At 38.6% G+C, this 20,323-nt stretch overlaps 1 protein-coding gene across 2 annotated transcripts in view; it reads right to left on the reverse strand.

The window, feature by feature from the left end:
- IBTK (inhibitor of Bruton tyrosine kinase) overlaps positions 1–20,323 on the reverse strand; it is a 54,377-nt gene that overhangs the window by 32,553 nt on the left and 1,501 nt on the right. For both annotated transcript variants that reach the window (XM_066315072.1, XM_066315071.1), the window contains exons 2-9: positions 13,617–14,284; positions 10,229–10,325; positions 9,785–9,909; positions 8,777–8,887; positions 7,459–7,629; positions 6,235–6,352; positions 4,277–4,457; positions 2,942–3,065 (exon numbers count right to left, since the gene is read on the reverse strand). In XM_066315072.1, coding sequence (XP_066171169.1) covers positions 2,942–3,065; positions 4,277–4,457; positions 6,235–6,352; positions 7,459–7,629; positions 8,777–8,887; positions 9,785–9,909; positions 10,229–10,325; positions 13,617–13,940 — 1,251 coding nt within the window. In that variant the 5' untranslated portion in view covers positions 13,941–14,284. The remainder of the gene's footprint in view (positions 1–2,941; positions 3,066–4,276; positions 4,458–6,234; positions 6,353–7,458; positions 7,630–8,776; positions 8,888–9,784; positions 9,910–10,228; positions 10,326–13,616; positions 14,285–20,323) is intronic.

Below are 20,323 nucleotides of genomic sequence, written 5' to 3' on the forward strand. Positions count from 1 at the left end.
ACCACCCTTAGTTAGGTGGTCCCAATATTCAGACAGAGCCTCCTCTATTTCAGTTTGTGCCCACAGCCTCTGGTACTGGCTCTGGGCACCACTGGAAACAGCCGGGTTCTATCTTCTTTACATCTTCTCTTCAAGCATGGATATACAAGATTCCCCATGTAACTTTTATTTTCTAGGCTAAACAGAACTCCCTTAAAGAAAGTGCAATCAAGCCAGACCAGGAAGCACTGATTTAGGCAATACAAGTGTTAAGATCCCATCCCTCTCCTTACTCAGTAATTTCTAATGCCTGAAAACACTAAAGATCCCAGTACTTGTCAGTATTCTACACGGAAAGATATGAAATGTACATGGAACTTGTTCCTCTGATGCAGGAAGATCAAGGAGTATCTTACTGCTAAAGCAATGTCCCAAAGATGTAGAAGGGGCATTACCAATACTACAGACGCTAGAGGCTACACTTTACATGATCAAATACTGAATTGGAAGTTGATAATCTCTGAGACAACTGATGACCTAATGAAAAGATCATCTCAAAACATAATACAGCCAAATGCAAGGAAAGAAAAGGAAATAACCACATTGCCCCTTATTTTGACATACAAGCTCCATTTTTAACACTGTTTAAGAAGGCATTTCAGTAGGAAAAGCTTCTTTGTAAACACCACTAGATGGCAGTAAAGGTTGAGATCTCTCAGCGAGCAGATCAAGAAAAGGCATTTTGTAGGGTCCTGTAAACCAGTATTTAGATTAAGGGAAGAAAACAATAAATTCACCATAGCACTCCAATTCTAATACAACAGGGCATCTACACTTAAATACTAAATGATTCACCAGGTTTAGGAGCAACATTTTGACAATAAATGGGACATTTCATCTAAAAAACAGCCTTGTTTCAGCAAAGGCTCTAAAATACAAGTTCATAAACTACTTCTGACAAGTGTAAAGGTGGGATGAAGAGATGGGAAGAAAAAAAAAGAAACACCAATAAAAAGAACCTGAATCACATACATTTAAAAATAAACTACTGTACATTACTTTTGTAATCTTCCCATGGCCCTAATACAAAAAAATCACCAGCAGCTCTACAGAAACAAATTGACTGGGGAACAATAAAAACAGCTTTTTCAAATATATTAATTAATAAGCAGTGGAAGAGTAACATCAGCCCACTACAGGGTGAGGATGGTCACCTGACAAACAGGGACATAGAACAGGTGGTGCAGGTGTTTAACACACTCTTCGCCTCTGTCTTCAACAAGGGGACCTCAGTGCCCTGAACTGGAGGACCATGACTGTGAGAATGATCAATTCCCAGTCAACCCTGAAACTGTGGGATCTGCTGCTCCAAATCAATCCCTACAAAGCTATGGGGCCTGGTGGGATTCATCCAAGAATCCTTAAAGCACTAGCTGATGTCATCCCAAAGCCTCTCTTGAAGATTTTTGAGCGGTCTTAGAAATCTAGAGAGGTCCCAGCTACTGATGAATCAGTTCTCAAGAAGAGCAAGAAGGAGAACCCCACACTTTACAGTCTGTCAGTGTCACTAGAGTGTCTGGTAAAGTTGTGGAGAAGATTATTCTGGAAGGTGTTGAAAAACACCTGAAAGATAACAGAGTCATTGGTGACAGCCAGCTTCATGAGGGGGAAGTTCTGTTTATCAAACCTGACTTTCTTTGATGACAAGGTAACCCACCTAGCTGACCAAGGGAAGCCAGCTGATGTAATCTTTTTGGCTTTCAGTAAAGCTTTCTACACTGTTTCCCACACGATCCTTCACAAAATGTCCAGCACAAAATGTCCAGCACACAGCTGGATAAACACATCATGGGATGTGGCATGAGCAACTCATGAGCAACTGGCTCCTGAGTTGGACAGAAAGGGTTACAGTGAACGGGGTGACATCAGAGTGCTGACCTGTGCAACCCTGGGGTTGTTCCACAAGGCTCCTCAGCCCTGTGCCCTTCAGCATCTTCATAAATTACTTGGAGGCAGTGCTGGAAGAGATACTGAGCAAGTTCACAGACCATACAAAACTGGGAGGAGCTGCTGACTCCCTCCAGGGCAGAAGTCTCCCTGCCTTGACAAATGGAAGGCTGGGCAACCACATAAAGTTCAACAAGGCAAAGTGCAGGATTCTGCACCTGGAACACACCAGCCCTGGGTGTACAGACAGACTGGGGAATGAGATGGTGGAAAGCAGCACCTGGGGATCTTGGTCAGTGGAAGGTTGGATATGAAACAGCAGTGGCCTGGCAGCCAGGAGGGCCAACCCTGTCCTGGGGTACATCAGGCCCAGCATCACCGGCCAGGCAAGGGAGGGGATTGTCCCACTCTGCTCTGCACTGGGGCAGCCCCACCTCCAGTGCTGGGGACAGGTTTGGGTGCCACAGTGTAAACAAGACATTGAACTATCAGAGAGTGTCCAAAGGAGGGCAACAAAGATGGTGAAGGACCTTGAGGGGAAGCTGCATGAGGAGCAGCTGAGGGCACTGGGTCTGTTCAGCCTGGAGAAGAGGAGACTGAGAGGAGATCTCACTGCAGTTACAACTTCATCTGTGGTGACCAGTGAGAGGACCTGAGGGGATGGCCTGAATTTGTCAGGGGAGGTTTACTGCAAAAAGATTCTTCATCCAGAGGGTGGCTGGGCACTGGAACAGGTTCCAGGAAAGGAGTCACAGCACAAACCATGACAGAGTTCAAGAGGCATTTAGGCAGTGCTGTCACGCACCTGGTGTGACTCTTGGGGATGGTCCTGCTCAGGGCCAGCAGATGGACTTGCTGATTCTTGTGGCCAAGAATCCTTGGTCCCTTCCAACTCACCATACTCTATGATTCTGTGAAACTGGTTATTTTTATGCATTATTTTGTCCTGTCTTATGTTTAAAGTTTGATTAATCACTATGCAGCCTGCTGTATAATTATAATTATGACAACTTACTCTTCCAGCTTCATCCAGTGCCAGAATGCAAGTCTTTTGACCCCCATTTTCTTTAAGATGCTGGGTATCTACTTTATATTCCAAATATCCCCCACTGACAAGAACTTTTTTAAGGTTCAGCTGTCTGAAAGAATACAAAAGGTTAAATTAGTATTTCCCTATTGTGTACTTAATGTTAGTTCTATGACAGTTATCTTTTTCACTTAGACAAGCAGTAAAAAAGTTGAGGCAGTGCCACTGAAAAATCACTTATGTTTCGTTTCATCCTACTGGTAGTATTAACATAACTGCTAATATTACAGCAGACTATAATTTTTGCTTGTTTTTAAGTATATCACATTGCATATCCGTAAGTTCTTCAGAAAATTCCATGAGTGAAAATCGGCAGATGATAGAGCTTTGATTTCATCAATACAGAAATTTATTCAGGTGTTTGTATCAAAACGTCTATCCTATCCCAGCAGGTCATTTCTCAGAGGTTTGCTAGGTCTCGGTTAGCTGATCAAAATCATACTCGTTATCTTTTCTCAGTTGCTTAATATAAGAGCACAGGACATGGCATTAAGCTTTTACAAGTATCAACACCTTCACTTACAGCCATGTAGACATAAAGTATAAGGTAATCATTAAGCTATAATATGTCAATAAATATTGTTAGAATTTGAAGCGAAGCTCAAAAACTAGGGAGGAGTTAACTGGGCAAAATCAAATCTAAAAAAAATCTCTTCTGTAATTGCAAAGTAAGTAAAAGAGAACAGGATTAAATATTTTCATGAGTTAAGAATCCAGCTTCTTCTACAGGTTTTATAACCTGGTTTTAGTATATAAACCAGATGATTTCACAACGTCCTCCTTGCAACCTAAATTACTCTTTATAACATACTATATCTACACATTAATTAGGAAATTCAGACCTCAAATTACTGACTCAAAATCATAAAAACATAAATAAACAGAACAGCAGATCTTCAATGTCTCTACCAAGGTGCACTTAGACAAATTCAGGGTAACAGAGGAAGAAAAAACTACCAGTTTCAATGTTTTTAAACTGATGGCACAAGACACTTACTCCTAATGTGTTTTTTTAAATATCTTTGGTAAACAGCAAGTGGCACCTTAGCCTCTTGTAATAAAAAACCAAAAAAACAAATGAAGAAACAAACAAAAACAATAGCCCTAGTTCATATGAAAGAACTACAAATGAAGAAAACACAGGGCACCACTGTATTTTCTGCACTTTATACGCAAAAATCTTTAAAATAGCTTGCAAGTATACAACTACAGTGAAATCTTCCCCTATTGTTCTTCATGACAAATTAGAAAAGCAACACATACTTTGAAGCTATCTTTTTGCACTGATAGTCTGCAAGTAAATAAATATCTCCTCTTTCAGTAACACATACTGTAGCGCCATCACTTGCAGAGACCAGGGATACAGAGATGTCTTTATGGTGTAGAGCAGAGACCTGGCGAGGTGCAGTTATACATTTTTCTCCATTGGGATCCAGCAGATAACCTAGAAAATACAACACACCCCCAAAAATTATTTGCCATTCCACACACTGTGCACTTAAGGGATACTTTATGACACTACTTTGAAGAACCTTTAAATTCCAAAAGATTTTTTAGGTAGTTGGATAATGTGTCTTCAAAATATTCAGACAGATGAGACCACATCTACTTGTTAGTTCACTACAAACACCCAAAAACCAAGACCTGATACATAAAAATTAAGTAAGGCATATTCTACAGGGAAACTATTTAATGAGGTGCTGCTGCTTTAATTAAAAAAAATTATTTCATCATTTGAAAATTCAAGGCAGTAGAAAGAAACACCGTAACACTGGCATAAACTACTGTTTTGGACAATAGAAGACAAAAAAATAAGCTTGTCAAAAAAATTACTGTAACTGCAGGTAAGCACAAAGGCAGCAGTTACATGAAACAGAAGAAGTTAGAGCTGTAATGCAAGGTCTTTGAAAAAATAAAATAAAAACATTTAAAAAAATAGAACAAAAACAGGCCATTGCTGCTGTGTTGCAACAAGAAGCCTAATATCAGGAATCTTATGCACTGCATAGTCCTGTTTTATGGGCAGGGCACTCATGCCTGCAGCACAGAGCAGAGCAGGGTACAGATACCAAGAAGCAAGCAGCAGAGCTGCCTCTACAGCTGGCAGCAACTCTGCCACAGGACAATGTAGGGCTATGCTCAAACATCTTATGGGGGCAAGGTTTGCCACCACAGGTCTACCATAGCGCCCAGCTGACACAGCTAATATCATGTAAGATTCAATTACTGTCTCTCTACGGTACTGTACTGGGCCACATGCTAGCCAGAATAATCCCAAAAACACAAGCAATCACAAAAAAAAGCTTATATGATGGGTGCATATTAAAAAAAAAAAAAAAAAAAAAAGGCAAAAACAAACAAGAAGATATTCATTAGTAAGGTATTTCTCTGACAAAGACAAGTTTTTTCACATACCTTTCACACTTTGACATAGAAACACAAAAAGAGCTGGAACCTAAGGCCAGAGCTGATGCAGATTAAGTACCAGAGATAGCTAACAGTTTTGTTTCCATATAAACCCAAAACTGCAAAAATGCAAATTCAAACCAATATAGCAATACCTGTTTATTAAAAAAGATAAAAGCAATTAAAATGCCTCAGTCATACAATAAATCAAGTTCACTAGTTGGTAATATATTTTTAAAAGGTTCTTTCTTGACTTCAGAGTAAGACAGAGTTAATTGAAGACTCTGATAATGGTATTGCTGAAAAAAATCTAGATACAGGCAAGTATTTTCATTTTAAAAAAAGTTAGCATGGAAAAAGTTATCAGTAGCATGTGTACAGTGTTTGATGAAAGAAGGACAAAGGCAGGAGGGCTGAAGGCTAGTTTATAATTTATTAAAGGCAGTGCCAGCCAGATTGCTGGAAGGAGATATGCCTTGGAGCAATTTCCAACACAAACAGCAACATTGTTTCCTCAAAGTCTCTAGTCGCAGGACCACACAAGATAGATAGACGTTAGAAGTTATAAAGAGTTCAAATGAGAGCTCAATCTGACTAGCTCCTATCATCTCAAAATAAGAAAGTAACTGGTAGGAATGAAATATATTCTTTGAAAGAAGTGTGAAGGGATAATGTCATCAGATTGGTTAAAAAAAAAAAAGATGAGAGAGAAAAGATCTTTACCCCAGCTTCTGTTCTAAGAAGCAGATGACAGGTTAAGCATGAACAACATCTTTCAATGGCTGGGTTTTACTTTCAGAACGCTTCTACCTTACCTAGTTGGCCGCCATTCAGCCCCATGGTATACACTGCTTCCTTAGTCCACAGCACAGTATGAAATCTGCCTGCAGCCACTCCAATCACCATTCTACCTTTCAGGTTTTTTGCCTGAACCTAAGCACAAATCCAAAGTACATCTTAATATTAAGTAGAAACAGGTGAATTTCACATGTACAAACTTCTGACAATATTTAACTTGTAAAGCCACTAAGAACAAAGCACTAACATCAATCCACATACAGTCTAATAAATCAGGTTATTTCAGAAGTTTGTCAAGTGGGACACTATTGCAGTAAGACAAAAAGAACTAAACTTCTTGCATTATCTAATCAGAACTGGAATCAAGTCTCCTTAGGCTGTCTTCATAAGCAAGATGCTGAACAAGACTGAACAGGACATGTAAAGTACAGCCACAGAAGACTCAGGCACTGCAAAATGTCAGCTGAATTTTAAACCTGCAAGCCCTAATGGCCTAAACACACTGCAGAATATTACATTATTAATTCCACATATTACATTTAACTTGACTTTACCAGATTAACATGATAAAATCAAAACAAATACTGTGGATATACAGCCGTCATTACACTACTGAAGAACACATGGTATCCCAAAACACTATCCTGTTGCATTTTAGCCGATCTTTTTTTTTACTTTCACAACACTGATAGTGCCATGTTGTACTACTTCAGATGAAGTTAAAGCTTCTTTACTTGAAAAGAAAATTTGAAGTTTAGGCATAGAAATATAGTTAAGCTGCTGATACCCATATGCCCTCTTCCCTGCCACTACTCTTCCCACAGCACTGACTCCAGTGCTTCCAGCAAAGGACATAATGATCGAACCCTGAGAGCCACCATCCAATGATTGAAAAGGAGTTAAGAGCATGATTCTCAAGTGACATATACCTATTAATACTTCAGCTACAGAACAATTTGGGGAAGAGGGAAGAAAATGGTTTTGGCAATTGTACCTCATATTGTACTTCACACTACAAATTTTGGTATTGTTCAGGTTACAAACTAAGACATTTATCAGAACATGGTTAAGATCTGAGATGTCTGATAACACAGAATCAAGATTTATCTGAACTCACATTAAACTCTGCTGTGCTGAAAAAGTTTAGGAATTATTTTTATAATCTCCACATTTTACTATCTGTTAAGAAAAACCAAAACAGCACTACCAAACAATTAAGCTTTGACTGATGCTATTTTTACCTGTCTAGGAACACTGCAATTAGAAGGAGGAGGAAGAATACCCAATTGATGGAAAGTATTCAAACCAAATGTGTAAACATATCCATCTTCTGTCAGAACAACAGTATGATCCTTAGCTGCAGCTATCTGGGAGCACTGATGACCAGTTAACCCTTCCACAAGTCTTGGCACCTGAATTAGGAGAAAAAAAAGTTGATATAAAAGCATACTGATTTGTTATTAACCAGTAGCCATCTATGACACTAAAGTTACATCAACAGACAGTCATTGAAATGCATTTGAACACACAACACACTCATTAACATAACAACCATATCCAGTGCAGTAAGATGAAATACTTTCCTATGAAATGCTATCAGGGAAATGTCCTTTGCTATCAGGGGAGATGAATTTTAAACCACCTGTTCTGAAATCAGATTGAAACTACATCTTCAGGACAGAACAGATATTAACTATTATGTGGTGTTTTAAAGATATCTAAAGCTATCTCCCTCCAACACAGGATTATCCTAATAAAATTTCACAGGATAAGGAAGCAGTTCTGCATCTTTGAGTCTTCACGCACTCTAACATGACTTCTCCTTTATCTACATAACATCACAATTTCAAAAAGCAACTTGAAAAAAATCCTAATTTAACAGAATTACTTTCTTAAAAAAAATATTTAAAAAAAAAAAAAAAAAATTTGAGCTCCAGCCTCTACTATAGCATTCAGCAACAGAATATCAAGTTCTACCAGAAACGTGGTATTAAAAATTTTTAAGAATTACTGTGCTACAAGATAAATGCACACTACAAGGTAGGATAAGATGCTTAAATCTAGGAATTGTCTTAGTATTCTCAAATTTTAGTTTTCTGCATTGCAACAATGTATTATTCAAATAAAAACGACCAGTGATGTTTCACTTAAGTTACTTAAGTCTAGTAAAAAGCAACCCCACCATCGCTCTTCCTGCAACAATAGTTTTACAGTACTGTACTGCTGTTTCTCTGCCAAAAAAAGTTTGTTTCCACTTATCTGGCATCAGCTGGCCTTTAAATCAACTCAGCCATAAACACAAGCTTGACCACAGCATCTAGCTATCTGAAGTTAAACTATAATTGAATGCACATTCCTCTGCTCTCTGCCACCTCACTACTACCACTGGAGAAGTTTTTCTGTTACTTGGTGGGAAGCAAAGGGTTTGGTTTAAAATTAATAGTTTAAAACTCAATTTGAAAGTCCACTGATAGAAACTCTAATTCTCTTTTTAGACTTGCAGTTAGAAATAAAAGAAACATCATACTAGACTCCAAGAACTAACACAAGACAGCATACCAAGCATGTCTGCTCATCACCGTGACCCAAGCGCCCTCCTTGTCCATGGCCACATGTATACACTTGGCCTTTGTGGGAAAGGAACACGGAGTGGAATTTGCAGAGTACCACCTGAAAAAAGAGAAAAAAATAGGTGGGAAAGAGGCAAGATAGGACAAACTTATTTTCCTGGATAATATGAAAACACCTGCCAGTGTTTTGTACACAAAAGTACTTTGTGAAGAAGTTCTGCTCTAATAATGTTCATGAAAATGAACATGATACGTTCATGAAAATTCAAGTAAGATACCGGTGTTAAACCACGGAACACACAAAATACTTGCTTTGAACATATTATGCCTTAACCTACTTGAAGAGATCAACAGTTTCAGTTTATTAAAGTAAGATCAAGCATGGCCCCACAGGCTAACAGAAACTCAAAAGACTGAGTTTTAAGGTCCATGATGCTGCCTCAGAAAAGCCAAAGAAAACACATTAAGACTGCAGCACAGACTGTCTGCCCTGAATGTTTGCTCAAGTTGTACTTTAAACTTTCGAATATTCTCAAACTGAAGTCACAATAAGTTATTAGAGACAAAATGCTACATGAAATGCACTTAACAGTGTATGCTGCTTTGAACACAAGGTGAATTTTAATTCAACATGTACCAAGTCAAACATGTACCATATTTATTATTCCACTTCAGTTCAGTACTGAAGTGGCACAAGAAGGCAGCAGCTCAAAACAGTTACAGCAGTAACAAGCTTCTGAATGTATTTAATGATACACAAGCCACATATCCAAAGCAAATCATACAACACCCCCTCTTCTCCCCACCAAAACAGAGAACCACAATTTCGGTAATGGTGATTGGGGTTGCAGGGAGGTAAGGAGGTGGGCAGAGAGGGAAAGGCACCAAGAACTGTTTTTTCCACGGAAATCTTCGACACTTGATAGCTCCTTGGTTACCTGTTCCCCCTTACACACCTCTCACCAAGAAATGTGCCTGTGTAATACATTAAGAATACCTGTTTAATATACACGCCATTCCGAGGAAAAAGGTCCACCAATTCAGGATGATGTCTACCCTGCTGACCACCATGACCCAAAGTAAAATTTATATTGTTTCCCCAGGTGTAGACTTCCGTGGGATCTGTAGTGAAAAAAATCCTCTCTGAAGCTTGTAAATTTACAAGTATTGTGCACATTGACTTCAAAAAACAACAACTCCTATTTCTATCTAAAAATCGAAGAGGAATTTTTTTTTAATCTAAAACTGAACTTTAAAAACATTTAATATTATAAGTAGTAAGGGACCATGACAAAATATTCCAATAATATTGTACAGATGATCAACATTAGCATCAGGCATCTCACAATTTATGAAGACCCAATTAAAACCAGGAGATATTGTACACACTGGTGAAACAGATCTCATTGCAAAATACAAAATAGACTATTTTATTTCTTACCAGTTTTCTTGAACACCACATGGATAGGCCTATCCTTCATCACAAGATCCAGGGCTGACAAGCCTTCTTTATCCTGAATGTACAGACTAACGCCATGCTGAAAGAGGAGAGAAGAACTGAATTTTAACTGCTCAGCTTTAAGTAAACCAGGTAAACCTTTAAGGAGCAAAACACATCTTTAACTGAAGTTTAATACTGATAAAAGAAAACCCTCAGATTAAGTAAATTGTAAGCAAATCTAACAAAACCCAAAAACATTGCAAATCCATTCTGTCATGTATACATCTTGCTGATATATTAACATGGATTCTATTGTCTTCAATGCTGACTGTGTAATAAACTGTAACCAGCAAAACACAAAGGAAACAGATGTGAAGATTGACACTGACATTTAGGAATGGCAAGTATTCACCAAAAATTAATTTACCAGCTTCAAAGGATGCATTTTCTTAAACTGACATTCTATAGAATCAGTGTTGACGAGCTAGACAAATGATCAAGTAAATTTAAAAAAAAAAAAGTTTGAAAACAATCAAGGAACAGAGTTTCACTGTTGCTGAGAAAAGGCAAGAGGACACAAACTGCCAGGAAAGAGAGCACTAGGGAAGGTTCAGAGGCACAAAGCATGAACAGGTCATTCTTTCAGAACTTAGAGAGACAATCTCTGTAAATGCCATTTTCACAATACAAGAGTGCTGCTACAGCAGCACTGATTTTAGGAAGAAAGTCAAGTGCCATTAATCACTTCCCAAAAGGGAAAAACTCCAGAAGTCCTCAAATAGAACCTATTGGCCAACAGGGCTGTACCTCTGTACCTGAGGTCATGGCTAATACAAAGGAAACCTTATAAAACCTCACACTTAAAAGATCAACACATGAAATACAACTTCATTTAAAAAAAAAATCACCAGAAGTACAACAGCATACATTCTCCAAATTATAAAGATGACCCCAGTGCAACAGGGCTGGGATTAATTCACCATATGACAGAAAAGACTGGCATATTTTTATGACTTTAACTGATAGCTGGATATTCATCATTTTGGAAGTTGTTTAAAATATTCACAAGCAGACAGAGGCTGGCAGGGATATTCACATGGTCCGAATTTGTGAAAACAAACTCTGATTTCTGAGTGGCAAATCTTGTAGTTAGATGCAGTCTGAGAATAAACCAAGACTGCCTCCAGCCCACAGCAGGAGTCTGTCATCCACTCTAATTTAGGAACCCAGGGGCTGATTCTGGAGCTAGTACTGTTTAACATCTTGACTAACAACCTGGATGATAGGCTAGAGGGCTGCTCCCTCAGCAAAGGTGATGATACAAGACCAGGAGGAGTGGCTGATAAGTCAGAGGGTTGTGCTGACATTCAAAGATTCAAAGGGACTTTGACAGGCTGGAGCAACAGGCTGAGAGGAACCACACAAAGTTCAACAAAGGCAAATGCAAATCCTGGCCCTGGTGAGGAACAACCCATGAATTGGTACAGCTGGAGGCTGAATTACTAGAAAGCACCTTATTAGAAAAGGACTTAGGGCTTTTTGTAGACCACCAGATGACCACAAGCCAGCAAGCTCAGAGTTAAGAATGGTGAAAGCATCCAGGGCTGCAGGTGGGAGTGTTGCCAGCAAGCATTACTCAGCACTGGCAAGCCACAGCTGGAATGCTGGGTTCAGGTCTGGACTCACAGACAGATAAGGACATACAGGAGCAAGCTCAGCAAAAGACCATGAAAATAATGACTAGGGCATCTGACCATACAAAGAGAAGCTGAGAGCGCTGGGATGCTTAGCCTAGAGAAGGTTTGGGATGGGGGAGGGGGACAGCATGCCTTATCATACATAATAAAAACCTGATTGGAGGTGAGGGGTAGGGACCACAGGGATACCCAGTGACAGAAAAAGTGGCAATGGGCACAAGGTAACATACAAGAAATCTTGTTGCAATCTAAAACACATTTTTACTGCACTGATACTAAAACATTGTAACAGAGATAGCTGATGCTCTGCCCAAAATCCAACCAGACACAGTCCTGGGTAATCTGCTCTGGCTGACCTTGCCTGAGCATGGGGCTAGACTAGACTTCAGAAACCTCTCTCAATCTCAGCTATTTCATAATTCTATTCTATAATCACTTTCTGTTGTTGCTATAATACCTTAAGAACATATCCTTTTTACAACACAGTACAGCAGACAGACTTCAGTTAAGGAACTGGAGGAGAGAGCACCCTCCATGAGCTGCTTTGTTCTGCTTCTTAGAAGAATATCAGCAGAGTTGGCAAAAAAAACTCATTCACTAATGTAAGTGACAGAAAAGTAAAAGACATTGGGGAAAACCTGTACAGGCCTCCTGTAAGCAAATATCAAAGATACAGATATAGGTACATGCACTAGAGCACTGAACACTTTTTTATACATCATGTACACATGTACACAGTTTCCAGCTTTCTAGAGAACAGAAGCATATGTGCAATGCTTATAAAATAATCTGCATTTTTCAAGTTTAATGAAAACTTCCCCACTTGTAAGAGGACAGCACACAAAATAAATATTTAACAGTTATCAGGCCTTCAAGTATTAAAAACTACTGGATCCACCATCTTTGTTTAAAGTCTTGTAGAAAGCAGAGTTATGTCTACAATTGGCTAGTCACTGTAATGTTAAAAGACTGTATTCAAAATGGAAAATTCTCTGTGTCAAAAGGTTTGTTTTAAAATAACCCTGAACCACACATATTTAATTTTCTCACATAGTTAAAGAACACCCTGAACTTCTCAAAAAACTTATTTTCCCTTTGCTGTACTTGCAAAAGGAGGAACAGAAGGAAGATCAATCAAAAATACATACAACTTGCTAAGTGAATGGGAAGAAACAGAAATTGTAAGAAAGGAGTAAGAGGGACCGAGCAAAAGCCCTCTTTTAAAACACTAATGAAATGGAGAGTCACTTAATGGAATACTCCGTATCTTGAATTGTTTATCTCTTAAGTGTAAGATTAATTTCTAATTATAGCTCCATTTAATTTTCCCTTATTTTATGTTCCCTAACATCAATTGATATAATTACTGCAAGGTCTAATTTCAGAGTATCTTTTGTCTGATCACTCTATTTTTAAGATCCTGAGCTTGATATCATCCACACAAACAAGTCTTCAAGGAAGTCCACAATTAATCAGGACTCCTTACTCAGTGCTGCCTTCTGCATGAGCAAAGGCAGACATATACATGAACAGAGGCAACCTTCAAGTAAATCAGTGCACTGCAACCTGAACACAGCATTAAAACAAGCCTCAAGAGGGTTTCAGTCAAGTTTAAAAACACACTTTTACATAAGCAATACAACTCTCAAAACTGCAAATGCCGAGGAAAACTACAGTTGCAAATCACTCACCTTCAGTAAGGACAAAACACAATCAATGTATCCATAAAATATACTTCTGTGCAAAGCTGTCCATCCAGACTCTTTGTCTTTTGCCAAGAGATCCACTCCTTTGGTCTCAGCCAACCAGTCCAGCACACCTTTTTTGCCACAAGATGAAGCAAGATGTATAACGTTTCTACCAAAGGCATCTTTGATAGTTGCAGCATTGTAGCAGTAAGAAGAGAGAAAGGCCTTGATCTGGCCTTCACTTCCTCTGGTGACTACAGAAATGACATCCAAAGCATGCTGTAAAGATCGACACTTTGAAGTGCACTCTGGCATGTAAGAATTCATCTTCACTTCTAAAGCCGCTCTTCTCCTTAAGGGGAACAACCCTTAAGTGTATCAAGGCACTCCAATTCAGTGCACAGCACAGTGCCTCAGAAAAATTGTAATTCCAAGGATGTAAATCCAAGTTTATTGAGCTGCCATTAGAAATCTTTGTACTGTTCTGTTTGGCACTTGATCCAAATAAATATTTATAAATATATATTTTTAGAAGTCTTATTTCACCATCTTATATAACAAATATTCTTGTCCATAGAAAATTTCAAAAGTGAACTACCTCCAGAGTGCAGAGGGGGATTCCCCCTCCACACTACCTTATCCTTCTAAAACTCCATAATTGCAAGGGAGACCTGAAAGAGAACAAAATAGAACAGATTAGTAAACAAAAACACTTTCCACCTGCAACTGTACCAATTTAACTGCACATCAAACTAGCAAATACAGACAAGACAATGTGACAAGGGCTGACTGACCTGCCCCATGCCGTCAGAGCTTATATGCAGACATTTAGTCAGCTTAAAAAAGCATTACACCCTTCCCCATCCCAGCCTCCAAAGGCATCTCCTACCTTTCTTTGACATAAATTGTACAATACAACAATTGTACCCCACTTTTCCTTCCCTGCCCCGAATCTATTCCCATGCCCCTACTAATTCTAATCTGCAGAATCAACAGGATGGCTCCTCTCCACCACTCCCTGAGTTGCTCACAAAGGTGGGATGAAGGATGGCATCAAAGCAAATAAAAGCAGCTTGTACAAGAGACATGAATTCAGGCTGTTAGCGCTCACACAGGGCTAAGGTCTAAAGCTCCTGAAACAGCAAGAAGAAATGAAGGTCTAAGTTGGAAGAGGGAAGGGAGAAAGAAGGAAAAGGAAGCAAAAATAAGAGTTCTTCTTCATGAAAATATACTGACAGTCTGGGGCACACAGCAATTCTCCTTAGCTGCACAGACATATCTTCAACATATACATCTTTGTCTGGCATCCCTTCTCTCAAAAGTAAAGGAGGCCTGACAGAAGCACTCAGGCAGCCTAACATGCATGTAGTTATAGTCAGAAGTGTCACAAGAAGTGCAGACTGCAAGAAAAAACACACAAACCCAGAAAACAGAAAGAGTGAACTACATACATCACTACATGCATCACTAATTTAGTGTGAACTGTTAAGACCCCCCCAAAAAAATCACACTTCAGTCTTCCAGACAGAAGTCTGTGAAACAAACAGTGAAACAGTATTCAGTTCATGGTTGTTCTTCACTGTGCAAAACAAAGTTGTTCTACCCACAAGGTAAATATTCCAAGAGAAGCTGAACAAAGCCATCCTGAAAGCTAAAGAAATAAAACTAAGTGTTAACAAGCCCTCAGAGTGGGGAATGGGAGAGAAGGGGGGGGGGGGGGGATAAGACACGGACATACACCAAAAAAGACCAACAAAACAACCAAAACTCCCCATCCTACTCAGCTTAATAGTCATTATAAATGTTCACATCCTACTTCTTGACCCCAACATCATCAAAAAGTCTGAGCTTAGCTTCCATTGCTTTTAAGCCATTGAGTGTATAACCATATTTTCTTAATATCTTTATTTGCAAAGATACATCAGAAAAATATGATTTTGTTTGGAAAAGAGAAGTCCAAGTCCTGCTCCTGTTTTAAGAATCAAGATTTCCATAAAGCTGCAAGCAATCAGTTTAGAGCAAACATTAATAACAGAATCTAATGGAATTAAAAAATAAACCCCAACAGTCCAGAGCATTCATTTAAATATCTCATTACAAAGTCTTCATAAATTACTTTTTCACTCATTCAGAAGGGTTACAATATGCATAACGCAAATCTATCAGCGTATACCTTCAAAACAAGTTCAAAGACCAAGCAAATGAAGAAGAAAAAATCATTTTTATTCACTACGGTTTAGTCTCACACCCCTGACCAAGGGTAGTACTCAGAAGTCTTTCCAAGACTGAAACTGACCACAGCTGTTCAGCTCGGATTTGTCACAGCAAGCTTCAGTTCATTTTCCAAACAACATATGAACTTCTACAGTAACACAAGAAATTTATTATATATATGTACGGACTTCTGTCCTCTGACCTTCTCAAGCCTGAGACCATAAAGAGAAGTAAATCACTGCAACAGGTTTGGAAAAAAGTTTGATTTCAAGAATACAGCCTGTCTTGTTGCTCCAATGAATCAAAGTGTGATAGGTAACTATTAGCACACTCAGACTGCCAGTGCATCAAACACCCTTCTAAAACTAGTAATTAAAAAAAAATCCCCCAAAAAACAACACCAAAACAAAAAATCTACAAAAAAACCCCAAACATCTACAGGAAAAATTTACCACATTTTACTAATATGACACTAGGCAATAGAACTATGTTGTGGAAGAAGTAAAAAATGCATGCATGTCTTGCAAAGTACATCCTAAATACAGCTCATTGTTTAAACATTATTATCAGTACTACACAGGAAAATAAAGGTAAGGATAAAAAGAACATTAAGAAAAATCACTCAGGGGAAACAAAAAAAGGTTGACTAATGTGTTAAACTGGTATGAAGTGGCACCACCACCCAAGAAAGCAGTCCTGCTGTCCCCTGTGACATACCTTCCTTTGTGCAGATCCACACCTATCTAAGGCACTGAATTGCATAAGAAAATAATACAGAAGAAAGCAAATCCTGAGACTTGTGACATTACAAAAAAGGAACAGAGAGACCAGACAAAAACTTATTGAACACACCTGATCTCCAGCCCACCAAATATCAAAATAATGTGAATAACAAATCAAACATTAAAAGAATAAAAAGTCTGCTAGTAAACAGAAATACAAGCCTGCCTATCACATTAATTCCATCACTGGTGACATTTACTGCAGCTATGTGAAACCTGACTCTACTTAATTATTTCTTTATAAGTCACTCCAACCCAGCCTTTCTTTACTGTAAACATTACAAAACTAGACACTATATTAGTATATTGATATATACACCTTGAGCTCAAGAAGGAAGGCTGTAGATCAAGTTTCCACCTCTCCACAATTAAGGCTGCCACATTGGTAACTAACACTGTCACATTTTAACAAAATCTGAAAAAGGGTGACAATCAGATCTAACTATTATACAAAGGAAGTCCATAAGAGAAACCTTAAAACTTTCAAATTGTGAATTGAAGCCCAGGTCTGTGTGAAAACCTTTCTGCTGCCAAATGCTTACTTCTAGTATACGGAATCCCAAATGACCAGTGAGCACTTCAAGCAAGTACAAAACAGGAAGCACCAGCATTTTTTAAACTTTGAAATAAGATGATCTAGAACACAGTGCCCTTTCGATTATTGCAGGTATTTCTGTAGGCTTCCCAGCACGAATCACATCCATGTTATAATACCAGTGTCTTCCTAATGTTATCATTATTAAAATGCATAAAAAGCTAAATAAGGCTATATTTTAACACTTTTATGATAGTAGGTATTATTTGAAATTCAGATTATTTTTTAAAACTGATTTCTAATTAACATCACAGAAAAAAAGTCACACAAAATGAAGGAATTAGAGCACTGTTCAGAGTATCCCAAAGACATTTTATTTCAGCAGCAAGTGGGTTTCTAAGTCTCAGAGAAATTAGTTACTTATTACGCATGTACACCGCCCAAGAAAATTTATAAGACTGAAACCAATTTGGAAGCAATTCTTTAGCAGCAAGAAAGTGTTTGTGTTACCTTGCCTTCTGCAAGTGGGCAGCAGAGCTGTCTCACTCAGCTCTCCCCCTCAGAGATGGCAAAGCACCACTGCACCAGAGCTGTCAGACACCCTCCAAGAAGGAGTGTGTCACATGTGTCATCTGACCCTATGGAGGCAGAACTCCTACAGCTGAAAGAGCAGCTCTCTACCTACTGCAGATGTCTCAAAAATCTGTTTTTCTCAAGGAGTCACTACAAAAATCAAAGCTGGCACACCTCTCCTGAGTATGAAGTGAACAAAGATTCTACAAATACCTTTGTGACTAAGGCTGATGGTGATAGAATTCATTTCCTTCAAACAGCAGACATGAAATCTCAACATTTGGGAAAAGTGAACAGAGTTGGCAAAAACCTCCTACTGTGAAGCTCCAGAAACCTCTCTGTGTATCACATTCACTATCAATGCATTCCCAGTTTTCTCATTTTCCAGAGAGCATTTCTCTCACACAACAGAGTTTGTGTGCTTTCGGCTCAGAGGTACAAGGAAACAATAACCAACCCTCACCTCATGGTTGGCAGTGTCAATGTATATTTCTGGCATCCAGTCTGGAATTTTTGGAATTCAATCTTTGATACAGGAAGTCCCACCTGTCCCATACTCGGATATTAGAGCTACCAACATCTGGCTGACAAGGATGTGGATACTGGTACCAAGACAGTGGCTGGTAGCTGCTGCTGTACCTTTTTTCATTTAATACAGACAACGGTCTTACATGGAAGTGAAAGAGAATACAGAAGAGATTCAGCTACTCAGAATTCAGATTGCTGGGTTTGCATCTTCAATGTGTATTGCTTTAAAATAACACAATTGTCAAATGAGTCACATGATCCTGAACCCCATCCTTGGACTGCTTCTAAAAACATATTTCTCAAGACCTTTAAACTGGCATAACTTCATTCCATTCACTGCTTTTCTGTTGGGGTTTATAAATTTATTTTTAAGTGTTACTAATTTTACTAAATACCAGTCACATCAAAAATGCACATGGCAAAAAATTACCTAGCAAATCCCCTAATTCGGCTCTCCTAAAACAGAACTTAATTCGGCTCTCCTAAAACAGAACTAAGTAATGGTTTCTATTTTACATATAAAAGAAGCCCAGTGCTTTCCTTGTCAATCCTAACATCCTTCCTTTAAAAACGAATAAGTGAAAATAATGCGGCTTTTCTGAAGGTCCAAAATTATTTTCTTTTTCTTTTGATAATAAGTTGCTAAGTGAAGTGAGAGATGACTGGCAATGCCACACATTTCAGGAAGGTCAAGTTCATCCTTATATGGACATTGCAATATCTTAAATACTTGCAGTGTGGAATGGAAGGGAGCTGTTTTTTAAACAAGCATGCTGACATTTCCCCACGTTGGTCCATTCGCATTTGTTTCATAATCACAAAAGACTTGTAACCATAACAGCACAGAAATCTTGAAAATATTTGTACCCAAAGCAAATCTCACTTACACAGACCACTTGATTAGTAAGCTAATAAAAAAAGGCTTACAGAAATAAAGCCATAGGAATCATGTTACCACTTTTTCAGGACTTTCTGTTGACTATATTCTTACCTAAAGATTACTTTCACTAATACATATTAAAGTAACAGCTTAGAATCTAACAAAAGTGACTAAAAATTGAGGCTAGGCAGTAATATAACAGACTTAGCACTGGCATTAAGCAAGATATCCTCAAGGAAACACAGATGAATTCCTAGACAAACAAAGCAAGTACACCTTTCAGGTACAGGTAGCACATTGTCCTAGCCTTTAGAGAACAGTTAGACTATTAATTCCTGCTCAGATTACATATCCACAGATAGGCTAACCTGCTCAGAAACTCCTTGTACATTTGTTGAAGAATGGGGAAAAATATATGCTTTCCAACCCCTTGGACAAAAAATGTATTTTATGGGGAGAAAAGCAATTGAATGCACAAGGAAAAACAGGTAAAACCAAGCTATGCAGTACCTAAAAGTGGTTTAGCAGACTGCAATTCCCACAGAGGGACCTTTAAAATAGCAGCTTCTTCTTGACAATATAACAGGAGCATTGAGACACAAAAAACAAGGGTTCTGCTCTCCTCAATGAACAAAATATCAGCCAGACTCCTGATTCTAGCTCAGATAGCAAGTTTTAAGAGAAGCAAGTAAGTAGAGGAAAAACTTGGAAAGAGCCACTAGGAATTAGAATGCTTATGGAACAACCCCTGAGTACAAGCAAACTGGATCTCTTTTCTCCTTCAGCTGCCCCCCCAGCAGACCACCCTGAGCCTTTGAATAAGGCGTCTGTTACACAAAAGAGGAAAAATCCAAACTCCAGTCCATTTTACTCCTGACAGTGGGCAAAGTAGTCACTTTCAAATATCATAAAAGACTCAGATTATATGTCAGGAAGGATTTTCAAATGACAAATTGAATGCACACAAGGCTCTCTAAAGCAGGCTAGATAACAAGCAAACTGCTCAAGTTATAAATAAATGGGACCTGTCCAGAAGCAAAGCTATGAAGGAAAACAAACTTGCTTTGAAAGACATCACTTGCTTTGAAATACCACTATGTCCCTTGGGCCACGGCAGATCCAAGCTGCTTCATTTACTGGGATGGGGCCTCTGTGCCGCCACTTGGCACAGGTATACCCCAGCACAAGCAACCTTTAG

The sequence above is a fragment of the Sylvia atricapilla genome, chromosome 3 (genome assembly GCF_009819655.1).
Source record: "Sylvia atricapilla isolate bSylAtr1 chromosome 3, bSylAtr1.pri, whole genome shotgun sequence".
Classification (NCBI taxonomy): Eukaryota; Metazoa; Chordata; class Aves; order Passeriformes; family Sylviidae; genus Sylvia; species Sylvia atricapilla.